Source organism: Notothenia rossii (assembly GCF_949606895.1).
Source record: "Notothenia rossii genome assembly, chromosome: 2".
NCBI lineage: Eukaryota > Metazoa > Chordata > Actinopteri > Perciformes > Nototheniidae > Notothenia > Notothenia rossii.
In genome coordinates, this window is record NC_136904.1 from 66,010,638 (window position 1) to 66,028,674 (window position 18,037).

The 18,037-nt window shown below is 38.5% G+C and overlaps 1 protein-coding gene across 1 annotated transcript in view; it reads left to right on the top strand.

Annotated features, from left to right (window-relative positions):
• Positions 1 to 18,037, top strand: part of LOC307026906 (calcitonin gene-related peptide type 1 receptor) — a 56,471-nt gene that overhangs the window by 9,418 nt on the left and 29,016 nt on the right. Inside the window, exons 2-5 of the mRNA XM_079662407.1 lie at positions 9,873 to 9,981; positions 14,541 to 14,694; positions 15,056 to 15,166; positions 17,634 to 17,746. Coding sequence (XP_079518533.1) covers positions 9,922 to 9,981; positions 14,541 to 14,694; positions 15,056 to 15,166; positions 17,634 to 17,746 — 438 coding nt within the window. The 5' untranslated portion in view covers positions 9,873 to 9,921. The remainder of the gene's footprint in view (positions 1 to 9,872; positions 9,982 to 14,540; positions 14,695 to 15,055; positions 15,167 to 17,633; positions 17,747 to 18,037) is intronic.

Below are 18,037 nucleotides of genomic sequence, written 5' to 3' on the forward strand. Positions count from 1 at the left end.
CAACTATAATATGTTAACCTGTGAGCTTTAATTGCACAATATTGTATTAGCTTTGGTCCAAGCCAGGCAGCAGTAAAATAGTACTACTGTATGATCCTTGACTTGCAAATAAACGTAATGTAAATAAATATAGTTAATTTCAAGAAAAAGTCCTGTGTTAATAATCTTTTAAGTACAAATATGTAGGCATCAACTACATCCAGCTACAACTCCGGGGTTGGGTGATGATTAATTAGGAAAGAACAAAAAAAGTACTGAGTAAAAGCAGCAGCAACAGCAGGTTTTAATTAAATTCTATCTTTTTAGTTTTGAGGACTTTTCTTTTTAAATTGAAGCCATCATCCTGGTACATAAGAGTGTGTTTCATTTATCATTAAGCTGTTTTATTGTTGTTTTTCACACTGTTCTTGTGCCTCATGTACCTTCTGTAGAATTCAGGCACTCAGTAGTTGGCATCATTCAGACTTTGTTTGCTGCTTGCTTCATGATGTTTTCCAAACTCCCATTAAACTGGGAGGCTTTTTATTTTTAAAGCTAACAGATACTTGACACCCGGCACAGTATGACTCACTTGCGTTACTGCCTTCTTTAATGGAGGCTTGATAATTGCAGCTTTGTGATGTTCATCTTTTACATACTATATATTGGAATAAGGATGTGAAACTCGATCTTTTAGGGTGTACATTAACTGTGCTATTCAGAGCAGCCATTTCCTCTGTGATAAGTGTTCATCTGGTTTTCAAATGACTCTCTCATGCAATGTTGCAATAATTTCCAACAAACTTGTTAGCAACTCAACTCTAACCCTGGACACTGTAAAATACTGTTTAATTTGCAAATATAAATCAGTCAATTGCAAGAAACAGTCTTTCACTAAAATATACCGATTTATTTATCTTTCAAAATGTAATGGGTTGAGGGTAATTATTTATTCTGGGATTCCAAGCGGATACACCTTTTTTGTCAAATTATGAGAGAGAGGGGAAAGAGAAGTTGGAAATACGTCTATTGCCATCAAAGTTTCTTTACATTATCAATAGTAATGACTCAAATGTCAACATTATTAACGGAGCTTCTAAGATATTGGGACAAACCGAGGAGCCAAACTATGTATAATCCCTGCATATTAGGGATTATACATTTTAAGATGGAGATTCCATTATCAATTCCTGGCTTGAAGAAGGACACAGGTGTTTTTAGCGCCACACATTTGAGCATATATTTTTCTCGACCATGGCTCCCATCCCAAATAAACTGAAACATGACACACTGTGCCTGTGGTGTTCACTGTACTCTGAGTCCTGTTATAAATAAAGCTTGCATTAACGATTGGTTTGCACAAGGGGCAGTCCTCAACTCATCGGCCACACATTTACAATCTTCCCTCCTATAAAAAGAGCACACTGTGTTCTGCACTAGCACTGCACATTGGCTTTGGATGAAGATTGCATGTGACAGAACCTTTCAATATTCATAATTTCACGGGATACTGTGCTGCATCATCTTTCCTTTACCGTAAAGCCTTGAGGGGCCTGAACGACCACCATGAAGGGATGCATATCTAGCATATGACATCATCTAACAATATTCAGAACCACCCTGAGCCTCTTCTTTCTTATTTCCCCATGAGCTACATATAAGTATGCTGTCTTCTCCTGTAGTTGTAAGTAGATTAATGTGCTTGCCCTGGGAAATGGCATGCCTGGCAATGAAGGTGTGAAAGCAGTGAGCACTGACATGAATACTTTGGTATTACGTTTGTTTTCTACTCTGCAACTGTGGAACCTTCCTCTTTCACCGTATTAATGCAAAGAATATTGCGTGCATCAGTCAGGGCGGGTGAATCCAGAGTTCAGAAGGTCTTTCAATTAAACAAAGGACGTCCTCTCCCTCACATCTGTGTGGGACTGTTATTTTTTTCCCTGACATCTGGTGGTGCCCTTGGCAACACAGAGGTTTGCATGAGGTTCGCTCCCATGTCCTAGGCTTGGTGAAATCAGTTGCTCAGATGTTTACTCTATTGCAGGCCCTTTTTTAGTCACAAAGGAGGGATTTTCTGCATGTACAGATGACCTCATGGGAAATGCCCACTTGCCTATTTTCTCTTCTTGATTGCAAGAGGAAGATCTCAGATGGGGCCGTTTAACCACAAGGTTGTGAAAACCTCTTGTTGCTACTGAGGACAGCTTTGCTTAAAATGTCCTGTCTTCTTTGTCCCATCTATTCAGTTGTCAGCTCTCAAAATGACAGAAAACAGTGGGAGCCCAAGCTGGCTGGCAACTGAACCCATTCCTTCCTCCCCATCAGGATGAAGACTTCCATGTCAGGAGCACTTGCGCAATTTGCTAAGTACTGTTTTGTTAACTAGAAGAGATGATAAACCTAGTTTCTTTCAAATCTCAAAGTTCAATCCGATTTCTTAAAATGTCATGTTTTGTTGGTCCAAAATCCAAATACATAAAAAAAAGCAGGACATTCCCACATTTTGAATAGGAACAGAAAAAAAATGTTCTGCCATTTTTGCTTTTAAAAAGTGACTTTTTAATTAATCAATTATCAATGTTGGCGGCTATTTTTCTGTCAGTTGACTAATTGATGATTAAATTAATGTTGTAACTCTAAATTAAATAAAGATACAAAAAGCGAGGAGAAGCAACAAGTAACAAGTTACCCTAACAAAATCGGAGTGGTTTTAAATAGTTTTCTATTATCTTCATCTGATTTTAACAGCAAACATGTGTATGGCCAGACAATTCAGCTGGATGCGGGGTGTCCACTGGCTCATTAATAAGTTTGGGGTAACGTGCTGCACTAACGCCTGCTCTCCTCAAGCTGTTTCCCAACAGACGTCTTTGATAAAAAAGGAAAGTAAGCAGAGCTGTTGAAGACACAGACCCTAAACACGTGTTGCACGTGCAGCAAAACTGGGCTTTATAGAGTCTAGGCGAAAAACGTCATGATGGAGCACTTTCTGTCTGTTTACAACATTACGTTAACAATGAACAAAACACTAAGAAACCAATATGACGGGATGCAGCAAACATACAGAGAATGTTGACATATCTCAGTGGGAGCATATCATATAGGCTGCCAAAGGGGTGATGTACATTCTTACATTGGCACATTTTATAGTATCTCATAGCTTTTCTTTCATACAGACTCATTATGTCATATCTTTTGGCAGCTTCTTGTAAAGATATAAAGTAAGTTGTGGCCATCCGGTGCCTTGGTTGGATAGTGACCTCCATCATAAACTCATACTTTTTCTGAACATTCCCACATATTATTCCCCTGTCACTCATTTACCAGCTGTAGACCGCGGGGTATTGGAACGTTTCCTAGCTACTGATCAACTCAGCCTGAGGGAGGTCCCTATTTTTATATCTCCCCCGATACTGGATTTTCTTTAGATACTGATAATGAAATTGAGAAGTATCTTTTATTTTTACATTAACTCCCAAAAAACAACAACACTTTTGATCATGGATTTTGATTCTTAGGTTCTTTACTTTTTATGGTGCAGACAAACTTTCTAACTGTAATTTTTATTTTTTGTTTGCATTTCTTTAATTTACTACATTTCCTTGTCATCCGACATTAGTACCAATATACAGCATCTCCAATTACATTAGCTCACAGCAACATTAGCTTACAGAAACATTATCTCACAGTAACATTAGCTTACAAACACATTAGCTTACAAACACATTAGTTTACAATAACATTAGCTCACAGTAACATTAGTTTACAGTAACATTAGCTCACAGTAACATTAGCTTACATAAACATTAGTTTATAGTAACATTAGCTTACAGTAACATTAGCTCACAGTAACATTAGTTTACAGTAACATTAGTTTACAGTAACATTAGCTTACAGTAACATTAGCTAACATAAACATTAGTTTATAGTAACATTAGCTTACAGTAACATTAGCTCACAGTAACATTAGTTTACAGTAACATTAGCTTACAGTAACATTAGCTCACAGTAACATTATCTCACAGTAACATTAGTTTACAGTAACATTAGCTTACAGTAACATTAGCTCACAGTAACATTAGTTTACAGTAACATTAGCTTACAGTAACATTAGCTTACAGTAACATTAGCTCACAGTAACATTAGTTTACAGTAACATTAGCTTACAGTAACATTAGCTCACAGTAACATTAGTTTACAGTAACATTAGTTTACAGTAACATTAGCTTACAGTAACATTAGTTTACAGTAACATTAGTTTACAGTAACATTAGCTTACAGTAACATTAGCTCACAGTAACATTAGCTCACAGTAACATTAGTTTACAGTAACATTAGCTCACAGTAACATTAGCTTACATAAACATTAGTTTATAGTAACATTAGCTTACAGTAACATTAGCTCACAGTAACATTAGTTTACAGAAACATTAGCTCACAGTAACATTAGCTTACAGAAACATTAGCTCACAGTAACGTTAGCTCACAGTAACATTAGCTCACAGTAACATTAGTTTACAGTAACATTAGCTTACAGTAACATTAGCTTACAGTAACATTAGTTTACAGTAACATTAGCTCACAGTAACATTAGCTTACAGAAACATTAGCTCACAGTAACATTAGCTTACAGTAACATTAGCTTACAGTAACATTAGTTTACAGTAACATTAGCTCACAGTAACATTAGCTTACAGAAACATTAGCTCACAGTAACATTAGCTTACAGAAACATTAGCTTACAGAAACATTAGCTCACAGTAACGTTAGCTTACAGTAACATTAGCTCACAGTAACATTAGCTCACAGTAACATTAGCTCACAGTAACGTTAGCTTACAGTAACATTAGCTTACAGTAACATTAAGTTACAGTAATGTTAGCTTATCACTTAAAATAGGCAGTGGCTCCTAAAATGAAAAAACTGAATTGTAGTTTAGGGTAAAGGCTATGTGTCCAAAACAGTTTTTGCTCAAATTTGTTATAGCAATTGGCTGAAATATACAGGGGATAAGTAAAGATATTTTCTATTATCCCAAAAAAGGAATCTAGATGTTAAATGCTTGGGTGATTCAGTCCGCTTTGGAAATAATCAAATATATTCAAATGCTTTAAATAAATCCAACTGCGTGTTGAACCTGACCTCTAACCATAGGTTCCCTGACTCCCACTGTTTACTGGAATGAAATAAGACTGCAGGTCATTTGAAATCATAACTGAGCTATTTCTCGTGCCTGGTACTTCCTGTTTACACGGCACACGATACATACCCCAGTGTTGTGTTTGGTTTTCAAAGACCTACAACAGGATCAAGCAAGCATTGCAGTGCTACAGTACAGTGTTTATTTTTGCCTTTAACGCCAGATGCTGCTTGATGCATTAAAGAGCATGCAGGATCAGAACTTTGTTTGAGCTACAGATTTGAACTAATAACTAATTTTAGAGTGTGATTCTTTTGTTTGTGTTCATTTTTGCTCTCTTTATGGAATTTAAAAGTACCACTTTTACAGGATTATGGGTCTATTAACATGTTTTAACACCAACTGAAAGTATTTACCTCAAACTCAAGATTACACTACAGGATAATGGAGCATTTCACATGTTCAATTCCTCCTTAAATTAAGAATTAATTTATCTTATACTGTATGTATTACATCAAATTCAATCATTTAGATTGCCTTATTTGCCATACCGTAATCATTTTAACAGCACACAATTCCCTGATTGATTGTTAGTGCGTCATGTGTTCTCATGGCTACTCCCTTCTCTAGTTAAGCCTGTATCCTGCTTTAAAATGGGGTAATAATGATGTTATTGGCCTTCACCAGCCTAATGGACATCCGAATGCCACTGAGCGGAACTTGGAGTATGGGGCGGCGAACATCCTGTGAGGGCAAAAGGATGTTTACAGCACTGCAGGGACAGTGGGAGTTAAGTACAGGCTGAGCTCCGAGCGAGAAGACAACAGCTGTTATGCAGAATGTTTTTTCCAGGTAACTTTTTACGTTCTAGCGGATGTAATAGGTGATGTCAGCTCTTGTGCAAAGTGTACATGACTAACCACTTCTGCGGAGTTCTCTGAGGTACTACAGATAATAGTGGACCACCCACAGCTCACATTGGTTTGTGGTTGGATGAAGTTGACCCAAACAGATCAATAATCAAGTATTGTTCCTCTGTAGAGCTGGATCTCTTAGCTTAGAGCTGAAATTAGCAAAGTGTTACTTACTTATGTGGTTGTTTGGGGGATTGCTGGTAGTCAACAGTCAAAGGTTGTTGTGACCTTAAGTCTTTCCATTTCTTGTGAGTCAATGTCTCAGGAATGCCTGGATGTAATTTCTTCCTATTTGGCACAAACCACAACTTGAACTAAGGCACTTGAACTTAAACTGATTAGAATTGTTAGTAAAATGTCACTTTGACTACACTAAACATGTTTTTGGCATAACATCAAGAATAATTGTTCTAATATAAACATTTCACACATTTTGTTATAGGCATTGAATAAAACGTCAACAGGACTAGTTGACAGAGGCAAACAGAGCAATACTTCTTGTTAAAAATAGACACACTTATTCTGAACATGTTAAATAGTCATAACAAACGCATCTGAACACCTTAGCTCATGAAGACCATATCAGAGATAAAAGTATTTTACTGTTGAACTACAATTACGTGTGGTTGCCAGGGGAAGAGCTGCAATGAGATAACTATGTTACTGTAGGCAACTGTTTGCTAGCACATACACAAAAGCAATGTTATAGCAAGATTATACGTCTCTCAGCTGGATTTGGAGTTATGCTCCAGTGGCCAAGGTCATGTTGCTGCAACATTAAGGGCCTGTGTCCACATTTTTTCTGACATTTGCGCATGGTGTCGCATGATTACTTGTTGAGAAAACCTCTCTTTAATCTGAGCGGCCCTGCGTTTTTGTGCAGCCACTTAAAGCAATTATATTTGAAAATAATATATTTTTTAGGACAACGTTGGTCATGTCACTTCAGAACAAAGACTAAGAAGCCAATTTCTTTGAGCAGATCAGTCAGGCTGACCCTGGATGTTGCCACCGGTCATTGTTTTACTTTTATCGCTCAACGCAGATCTTCCTGATGATTGGTTATCACAAAGGATTGCATTAATGTATGACAGCAGGCTAAAGGGTTGGTTTTAGACACATACAACTGAAACCTTTCTCGGTAATAGCCAGTTTCATTTGATTGCAATAAAGGAAAGCTATTTGCCCTTTGTCTGAGCAGAAGGTATTTATAACTTTGCATTCGATCTAAGATGTTATGATTAATTCACAAGCCTGCTGTTGATCATGCTTTCTATTGGCTCTTCAACACCTATGTTTTGAGTTTCCATCGTAAACAAGATATTTATGGCAGAAGTGAAAAATATCCTCTTGGAAATGTCCACTATGGCAACTAGATTCCATCAGATGGGAGGGTCTGTTGTTTTATTTTTCTAATATCTTCTTAAGAATGATTTAAATGTGAAAACTAGGAATAGCCATAGAAAACGGGATTAGAAATACATCATAACTAGCTAATTGCAACATTTAAGCAGCTATTGGGAAAACATTCTGTGTCCTGACAATATATCCACTGTATCGGTCTGCTTTGTATGAAATGCAGCTTTTGCCAAGAAACAGCTGGGGAACTTGGCAAAGCAGAGCGCTGTGTGTGTATCTGTCTGTGTGTGCATGTGAGTGTTTTCATGCATGTGTTTCAGAGCAGCTGATCTTTTCCTGGCTGTTTCCAATTTGCACATCTCCATAATGTTTTACAATCCCACTTTCAGTAAGCCCCTCCTCTCCCTGGGGTAACGCAGTTTTAAACTGAGAGCAGACTGGAGGAGGCGCGGGGCCGGCCCCCGTGGAGACAGTGCTGCGGGGACACTTGTTACAATCTGCTGGGTCAAATCCCTCAGGGATGGGCTGTCTGACGGCCCCTCGCCGTGCCACTTTTACCTCATCAGTATGTTGTAAGACTGAACTTGTTTTTGTACTAAGTTTTGGCAAACAACCAATGAGTATTCAAGCTTTTAGCAAAATGGTAGCTGCATGAAGCTGCAGCATTTGTAGGGCTGTGGGGAGTGGACATCCATTTATGTAAGCCTTCATATCTTCTAAGATTCTGAATCAATTAAAATATTCACATATTTTGTAACATTAAAGTGAGTAAGTAAGTTATATAACTATACATCTGTAAAAACAGGATGACACAAAAATCTGTTTGAAAACGAAATTACAAAAACTTATTGGACATGTTTCCAGATTTAAGTACATATACTCAGTATATGTCTGCAGTTCATAAAGGCAGAACTTCACTCCCACAAACTGTTTCTGCAGAAAGCCAATGCTGCACTCTGAGCTGAAGGGGAGGAACTATCCCGGGATGTTGAACATTTTCCACCTTCATACTTTTGATTCATGTAGTTCATTGCACAAAACCACTCTTCTATCATTGGTGATGAAAAACAAATATGTGTGCTCTTCAAGTCAAAGGCCCCTCAGCTTGGGAACGTCCCCCCCCTGATTTCCTGTTGCAGAGTTTCTCTGTTCCATTGCACACAATGTAATTAGATGTGCGATGTTGAAAAGTGATGAACTAGTTCCTCTCGGGTGTTAGAGACCTTATTTACTTTGCTTCTGAATGAGACGTAATCCCCTCCAGAAGGCCATGTGCCTAAAAGTAAGTCATCCTTGGTTCAGCTCTTCTCTCAGCCCTAACTATAAACCTGCCGTCCATATGAGTATTTATTATGGATTGCAAAAGAGATATGGCTCACAAAGCTCACAGCAGCGGGAGAGCATGGGGTTTAAGTGTCAGCTGTGCCTACATGACTTTTGTCAGGGAACTGGAACTTTTTGTTTAGTTGGGCAGATTCCAGCTGCTTATTGTGTCAGCTGTGTTCTTTGATCACTTCAAATAGACTATGGGCACATTTAACTTTTAAACTTTCTTAAAGGAACACTTCACCCACCAAAATGACCCTTTGTTACCTTGAATTATTGAAGAACACAAATTATTTCTCGCACTCCCCCATGCCAAGAATCCAAAATCAAAGAAAAGTCTAAACAAATTGAAGTAGATGGCGTTGTTTATGTTTTAAAAACAGCAAAACTATACTTAAACAAAACTCAAACGTTTTTAACACATTCAAGGGTTGCTTACAAAAGCGGGCTTCAAGTTGATTTGATTACGTTTTTTAAATACGAAGATTTTAGTGGAAATGTACGTGTTTGGGAAGTAATAGACAAAGGACTTTGGTTGTGTATTACTAGTACTGTACACACCTGTTGTACAGAGTTCTATGGGTCGTTCTGATTAGTTTTGATGTTGTTTGACGTGCCTCAAATTGACTGAGCAAGATATTGATATCAACATGATAATTTTGTGGTAGAAGTATTGCTTTAAAATGCACAGTCAGTGCTAGTAGAGTCATCTAAATGTAAAATGTAAAATCGTAGACATGTGTGTACGACTCAGGAGCAGTTATACAGCTTATAAAAGTCGCGAGTTAAATGCATACAGTGTGTTGTGTTTGAGGATTTATGGATCCAGTTGCTGCTTTTCTATCCCATTACGACTATTTTTAACATGTTTGACTTTAAGGACTTGGATTGATGCCAGCGTTTTTGAAATTAAGAAAATTAAACAAATAGACAAATCAGATATGAAGTCATATATGGGCTGTTGAATGAAGGTTTCAATAATCTTTTACTCTGTTCCAAGCTTAATTGACTGTGATAGCAAATACAAAAGCAACATTTCAGAAAGCCGCCGGTTGAAACATTTATCGACAGTGGGAGAGATAAGGGCATTTATGAGGGGATTTTATTTCACTTTTTAATGGCGTTGCTTAATTTTTTGTTCTCTGTTCCAGATCTGCAGCTCGTAAATCATCGTCTCGCTTTGACATTGCCAAAAGCAAGATGGATAGCATCGAGCGGAGCGGGGTGGTGGCACTCATACTGCTGTGTCATCTAACAAAGGTAGGAGAGTCTGTATGCAAACCGGCAGAACACTGGAAAAACACACCAAATACGGGTTTGGTGACAGTTGCCTTATTTTACAAGTAAATAAAATAACAAATAAAAACATGAATCAAAAATAAAGTTAAAATCTGTTATAAAAAGAAACAACAAAATAAAAATACATATATGTAGTAACATATTAAAATGTATTTGAAATGTCCAATAAAATAGAATGTATTAATAAATCGGATTTGTTTTCTTGTTAGCAGTGTTGTGATTTCACATTTACTTAAGTTCTATTCTTCAGTGTACATTTTATGCACTTGTACTTAAAAGCCTCTTGGATCAGTTGAAAAATGCCTCCTGTCACAAAGCTGAAAATGATGTGGATCTCACAAGACAGAGACGATTCAAATATATGCAGACCTTATACAATATGATGTATTGCTTTACAATAAACTACCAAACAGTATATAAAGGAGTTAACATATTTACAAAATCCACAGCAGTAAAATCTAACATACATGTGGCATATACTGTACTGCACCACTACCTACCAGAGAGCAATTGCCGCGAAACAACTCAAATAGCAGCTATGCAAAACGTCTATAAGTAGCGATCTGTGCCCAAATTCCACTTTGTCCGTTTATGTCGGAAATTCGATTGTCGTCTTTTTCAAATACATTCTAAAACGGTCCAAAGCTGTGATCCTTCAAATTTAAAATAAATACAAAATCTTTCATTGCTTTTCCTGAACTTCCTGTCCGAATTAGTGTTGTCAGTGTGAGTGATCTGATTACACGTAAATGTGCTTATCTCGTGCTATTCCCTATTTTTTCATGGCCATTTTTGTCAAGAGCCAGGTTATGACATCATCAGAAGATGAAATTGGCATCCATCTGCTGATGATGTCATAATTGGACGGCTTTGATGATGACCTCATCGTGACCTCATCAGCAGGTGAGGTCACGATGAGGTCATCATCAAAGCCATTGGCATTCCGAACATGTGTACAGGTCAAACGGATTTACTTCATACACTTACTTCGACGGAAACCTACATTCATCATAGGAACAATACAGTCCCCTACAGACAAAAAGTCTACTCAAAACATTTACCGTCTTCTACAAAGAAATACAGTCTTGCACAAACACACTTTCATTATTCTACCTACGCTCAATTTAAGACTAAAACAGACTTGTGCCATGGCTGGAATAGTGATCCCAGCAGTGTGTGAGCAGGTCAGCTGCAGACAGGAGAAGGAGGAAGCCGCTCAGAGGCTCACAGAGGCCCAAAGCACGCTGTGCAGCAGAAATACTGCATTGGAGGGGGGAATTAAACACTGGGAGTTCCTATATGGACTTCTGGACAAGCATACACGTGTCCTGGCAGAGAAGAACAAGTACTTTGAGGTGAATTGGCCTAAACACGAGAATATGTTGAATACCAGGATCCAGCAAAGGGACGCTGTAATCAGGGGTCTGACAGAAGCCAACAAGACCCTGTCGAGAGAAAATGTCGACTTGGTGGGAAAAGAGCAGAGCTGGCAGGATCAGATCCGCCACAGGGACGCTGCAATCGTGCGTCTGAACAAGGAGAAGGAGTTTCTCTTTCAGAAGCTTGCAGTGACCACAAAAAAATACAATGTACTGAAGGTGGAATCTTTAAACATCCTGGCTGAGAAACCAGACATGAGTCTAATGGTCCTGCAAGAGGAAAAGCAGTGTCCTGAGTCAAACATCGGGACAAGCGATAAAAGGAATGAGGAAGATAAAAAGTCACTGGCAGAGAAGTTCAGAAAAGACATGGCTGAGAAAAAAGAAAGCTGGGCTTCTTTAACCAAACTGATGAAGGAGAAACTCCAGAAGATTGAGGACAAGAAGACGCATCTGGAGGAAATGCCCACAAAGGTCCTGCCTGAGAAGCAAGAGAGCTTGGCAGAGGAAGTCAACTTGAAGTGTGAAGTCCTCAAACTGGAGGAAAAGGTCACTGAGGACTCGGCTGTGAAACAACATAGCGTGGAGACAGTAGTGGTGACAGAATTAAAACAGGAGGAGACATCCACAAAGGACCTAGTTGACAAACCAAATTGCTCTGAGATGAAAGTCACGATGATGATCGAAGTGAAGGAGATGGAGGACAACCTGGCAAATGAAGTCCACAGCTGTGGAACCGAAGAGTTGGAGGCTGAGAGGAAATACCTGGAAGAGTTCCCCTACTTACCGACGACCGGAGCAAGACGGGTCGTGCTGCAGGACCAGGAGAGCAGACAGGAGGATACACTTAGCTTGGCAGCAGCGGTGGGGACAGTAGTAAAAGAGAGGACTTTGGAAATAAAGTCCACAAAGGACCTAGTTAGGAAACCAAATAGCTGGAAGATGAAAGTAACAGAGGTGGGGGACAACCTGGCCAATAAAGACCAGAGCTGCGAAAGCAAAGTGAAGAAGGGGGAGCATGAGGAGAAGGACCAGGAGGAGTTACCCCACTTGAAGAAGACCCAGGCAGGAGAGGCAAGGCTGCAGAAAAAGATAAGAAGAAAGGAGAAAAAACAAGAGAGGAGACGAGACAAGGAGAATGCAGGCCGCTGCTAGTTGTTCATGACAACAGTAGCTCCCTTTTATCCCCCCTCTTCACCTCTCTTGCCCTTCCTCAACCCTCCTTCATCTTCCTCACCCCACCTCCATCTACCTCATGCCCATCTTTCATCTGCCCTTCTTCCTTACCCTCTCTATAGTATTTTTGCATTGGGGTTTCTCCTGGAACGCAGGTTTTCCCACTTTATATCCAGAGGCATTTCTTATGCCCTCTTGATATAAACAAAAAAACACAGTTAAAGAAATAACTCCATCCACCTCAACTCCCTCCCTCTGTCCACCCGTCTCCCTCACCCACTGTCCACCCGTCTCCCTCACCCACTGTCCACCCGTCTCCCTCACCCACTGTCCACCCGTCTCCGTCTCCCTCACCCACTGCCCACGACTTACAATAAGTGCCAAAACCATATAGATTCCTACTCCGAACAACAGAAAGTGCAGATATATTCACTTCAAGAAAGTAATTATATCTGCACTTAGTGTTGGCGCTGGTGAATTAGATACAAGTCCTAAATTAACTTTTTTAATTGTTTTAATTGTATTGCCAAGGTACAAAAAGCCAGGCATTAAAGTCAGATATATGCATTTTCATTGAATACAAATAAACCAAAGCATTTCATTAAAACTTAAAAAGTCTATGTTCAATGTCTCCACCTCACTTAAACATAAAGAGTACATACATTGTTATATGATATTTTGTTGACTAGAAAGTTAAAGTACTGCCAAATGTGAATAATGCACTGTGTCGTTTAAAGGGCTGCCCGCGACTCAAACATGTGCTCGTCTAACAGCAGTCGCCAATTCAGGCGATTAGTCGACTAATCGTCTCACGTTTATGATTTATCATTATTATTATTATTATTATTATTATTGAACTGATGAACTTAAACTTTATTATTGAAAAATCCCACAAGATGTCCGGTAATTACAGGTTCAGTATTGTTAAGTCCAATATGTGTTATTATCTTTAAATAAAAACATTTAGCTGTATAAACCCCACTATCAATTAAAAACTTTGCTTAGTACCGAAACTGAATATAGAGATTTTTTTGAAAACTGATTACATAAATACTATTATTATAACTGCACTATTTCACTATTTGTCCTTTTGTATTTACTTGCACTATTTTTTCAGTTTTTCAGTTTTATTTTTGTTGCACTGTTGGAGGAGCTTGGGACCTAAGATGTCAACGTCATAACTTCCCATGTTGACTCATGTAAACATTTTAAGTAAACATTATATTTTGAACCATCAGTGATGAGTGAACACAATGTTACCTGGAGCAGTTGTGCTCATTCATTTACCACATGGACCATAAAGACCAAATACATATAGAAGTATCAAAGAATGTACTGTAGTAGTAAAACACTGATACATGTTTGGACACCAAATGTTATTTTAATGGTTATTCCTAAGTAAGTACATACTCCCTTGTGTTTCCTTAAGCAGGGTTTTGACCAAATGACCTGTATGTGTAGAAGAGCATTTTTACAGTGTGTTGTAAAATATAGTATAATACTATATGACTGCAGCCTGTCGTGTTGTTTTTCATCAGGGTAATTGGATTTATGATGTAGTGAAATATACTTAGCTAACATTGTAGTTTACTATTACCTTTGGTTTGACATATTTAGACTTGCTTATGTCAGTTTATGTTGTGTAAAAAGCTGTTTTTAGGTTTGTGTCTGCTTGTCCTATTTTCCACAAATAGTGGAAACTCCCCTTTCTGGCGTTATAAGGAGGAAATCATGGACAGTCTTTCTTTAACGCATCCCAAAAGAGTCAGAACACACAGCTGAAATTGAGTCCAGACATATGCTTGCACGCAAATACTTTTTCTGGCATGAAGCTCTGTGGCCATACTGTAGATTTCAAAATAATATTATTACTACACACCAGTCAAGATCTGTTTGGAAAAAGAACGATTTTGATTAAAGCAGGAACTGAACAGATGTATTCCGCCCGTCTATCCTTCTTTACAGATTTTTGTAACGGCAAGTCTGGAGCTGAATGAAACCCAGCAGCAGCATCCGACCAATGTCTACCACGACATGGGAGTCACCAGGAACAAGATAGTGACAGCACAGTTTGAGTGCTACCAGAAGATAATGAAGGACGATCCCCAGGGAAGAGAAGGTATGCTTCATGTTTCTGAACTGAAGCTGTGGAGTTGGAACACGCTGATCGCAGTAAATCTAAGCTAATACCTTGCAGCATCTCAGCTAAAGATGGAAAATACATAGTTCATTGGTCCCCAAGGGGATATTCAATTTTCCTTTGTTGTTGATATACAGTTAAAGTTAAAATGCACATGCACAATCAGGACTTTTACCCAGAAATACACAGATGCACAAAGCAACGACCAAGCATCTTGTTCCAAAGCCAGACCCCTACAGACTAAGCTAGCTAGTAAAATTTGTTTAACTAATTTTTATTAGTTATATACTTCAATATTCTTGCACATTTAACACATTACACCCTTTGTCCTTGGTTGTAGAGCCTGTGTGTAACCGCACCTGGGATGGCTGGCTGTGTTGGGACGACACCACTGCGGGGGCTAACTCGGAGCAGCACTGCCCCGACTACTTCCAGGATTTTGATCCTTCAGGTAAGATATGTGGCCTACAGTAGCTCTAAAGGGGCATTTACACCAAGCTTCTTTGATATAACTTTAGAGCCAGAAAGAACACGATATACTTTTTTTTTTTTTCGTATGGGAAAATGCAAATATTCCGAGCAGAGAAAGCTAGTTCAGTATCCGGTGTTAACTTTCACCCGCTGGAAAGCACCCCAACCCTTATCGAGGTCATTGCTTCTGATTTCCTTGATTCAGGGAAGAGGAGGTAACTGTGAAAGTTGTGTCTACAAACTGCTTCTAAAAAATCCTATTCACTTTGTGCTTACAGTGGTTGTCCAGTGCTTTAGTATTGCACTTCCATAAAGTTGTGGAAAATAACAAATATAGATCGATGATCAGAAATGTAAACAGCCAAAGCGATGATATCCTTACCCTCACTTTGGATTTATATCCTACATCAGAGTTTTTTAAAGTGTTGGAAAGTGAGTCTCCTCCAGAGAACATAAGAACAGCCGAGCCCCACCCCCCCCCTCCTCCCAATTATTATTATTATTATTATTGTTGTTGTTAAAACATTTTTTCAAAACATTTTTAACATTTTCAACATCGTGGATGAATCCTTATGCTCCCGGCAACACACTGAACGTCAACTTTGCCCCCTCATTACACTCATCCCTAGTGGGAACAATTAGTCTGCCTCTTTGATGCGCACAGGCGGATGCAGGGATGCAATGTAGACAGGAAGTAGAAAATGCATTTCCTGCTGAAAATGTGTGCGAATGCTGTAAACTGTGTACATTTGTTGTTGAATTTAGCTGAAAATCTGAATATGTTATTAGTTGAATGGTCTCTGTAGCTGCTTTTAGTTACAGAGACCAAGTAAGTGTGTTGTTGAACTTAGCGGAGAAATGCAGAAAAGTGAAATGATTTGAATCAAATTATTACAGCTCAAATGCATTGCAATGACTTTGTTGAAAACTTGAAAGTGAAATGTTAAACTGGAAGAGTAAAAAAAAATAGTGAAGAAGCTTAATATTTAAAAGAAAAGGTTTAAAAAAAGGTATAAACAACAACATGTACTGTATAGCCTCAATGTCCTGAAATAGCTGAATAATGTAATAGTTGAATGGTTTTTGTAGCTGAAAGTAGGCTGAAGGAGATAGATATTAAATATAAGTAGTAGTGAATGGATGTTATCAAACACCTGTGTGTGTGTGTGTGTGTGTGTGTGTGTGTATGTGTGTGTAAGCCCAGAGATCAAAGGTTACCATGGTGAGGACGTTATCAAACACCTGTGTGCGTGGGCCCAGAGATCAAAGGTTTCCATGGAGATGTGCTGTAAAAGGAGAGCCTTTCTATTGTTCTGAATGAGGGATAAACCTCTTACATTTCTAACTTTTGTTTAAAAACGGTAGCTGCTTTAGGTAATGTCAATGTGTGGAGGATGTCAGGACCGTGAGGAGCGTCTGAGTCTGCTTTTTGTGGACTTTCGGGTCAATAATGTGGCATTTTTTGCAGATTAACTAAAGGTGTGCAGCTGCTGCTCTGAGGAAAGATCAGGCTGAATTTACAATGGGCCTTAATGGAGACATGTTGAACGTTTTTGTCACTTCATGCCCTCAAGAGGCATTTTTGTTTAATTTTTATGCTTAATATTTTTCAACGTAGGAGAGGTTTTCCTAAGTTTTTCTTAAAAAATGATGTCCAAGGAGTGTAGGGTTTGGGAGCTATGGCAGGTTTAAAACATTTCTTTGGGTGAATTTCAAGCACTCCTCCACTCTGCTTTTGAGATCAGAGCACTCTAGACTTAACGAGCTGCGTAATACACACTAATGTTAAAATCTGAAGAAGGCCTCTTTACCAAGCTCCAAACTAAGTTAAATATCTCAAAAGGTGTAAAAGATATCAAAAATCTGAAGAATAAGTTTTATAGCTGAAGGTCTTGTGACCATTTTAAAGTTGGAATGAAATCTCTAGCTGAAAGTATGTAGAAGGAGTAGCATTTGGCGCACGGTGTAGGTAAAAGAGGATGAGAAGGTTCCTCCCATTGACTTCCATGTTAAAAAAATATAAAAATATTTCAAAAAGTATAACATATTTTGAAAAAGTTTAAAGTTTCCCATCATGTGCTGACAAAAATTACCATTAATTATAAGGCTTTAGTTACAGGTAAATACAGTCCGTAGCATTTCTACTGCTTGTTTTTATTATAATTAAAGTTTCATTAAAAAAGCATAGTTTTTTTATGCAAGCTTTTTGTTTTTATATTTGTGTTCACGTCTGCAATAATGTCCATGCATGCATGTGTTCGTTTTATTGTTAGAAGATTCTGAGCCAAAGCTTCAGTACAGCACTACCTTCATCAGATATGCAGATGCATGATTAGATTCAGGTCCTCTGATCATGGCTGTCTGTGTTTAATCTGATGAATACTTGGTAATCTGTCCCATGGAATTTCTACACTGCCTTCATATGTTTGTTTCATGTTTACCTGCAGAGATGGTGAATAAGATCTGCACAGACAGCGGTATCTGGTTCCTGCACCCAGAGAGCAACCGGACATGGACCAACTACACCCGCTGCACTGAGCACACCACCGAAGGGAGAGTGGTAGGTCTTTTTATGAAACTGTGTTAAACGCAATCAGATTATACAAATAAATATGGTTAGCACTGACATTTAAACAAATCTCTAAGCAGTTTTGGTATATTTTTAAGAAGAAAATGGGCAACTTTATAAATCTAACTCTGTTATTGCCTATTTTACGGCATCAGGGAGCTGTTGGGGGTTTGATGCCTTACCTAAAGGTCGCCTATTATGCAAAATCCACTTGTTGTCTTTTATACATAAACATGTGTCCCCTCGGAACAAAGAACCCCTCTCTTTTGGTCCTGATCCATT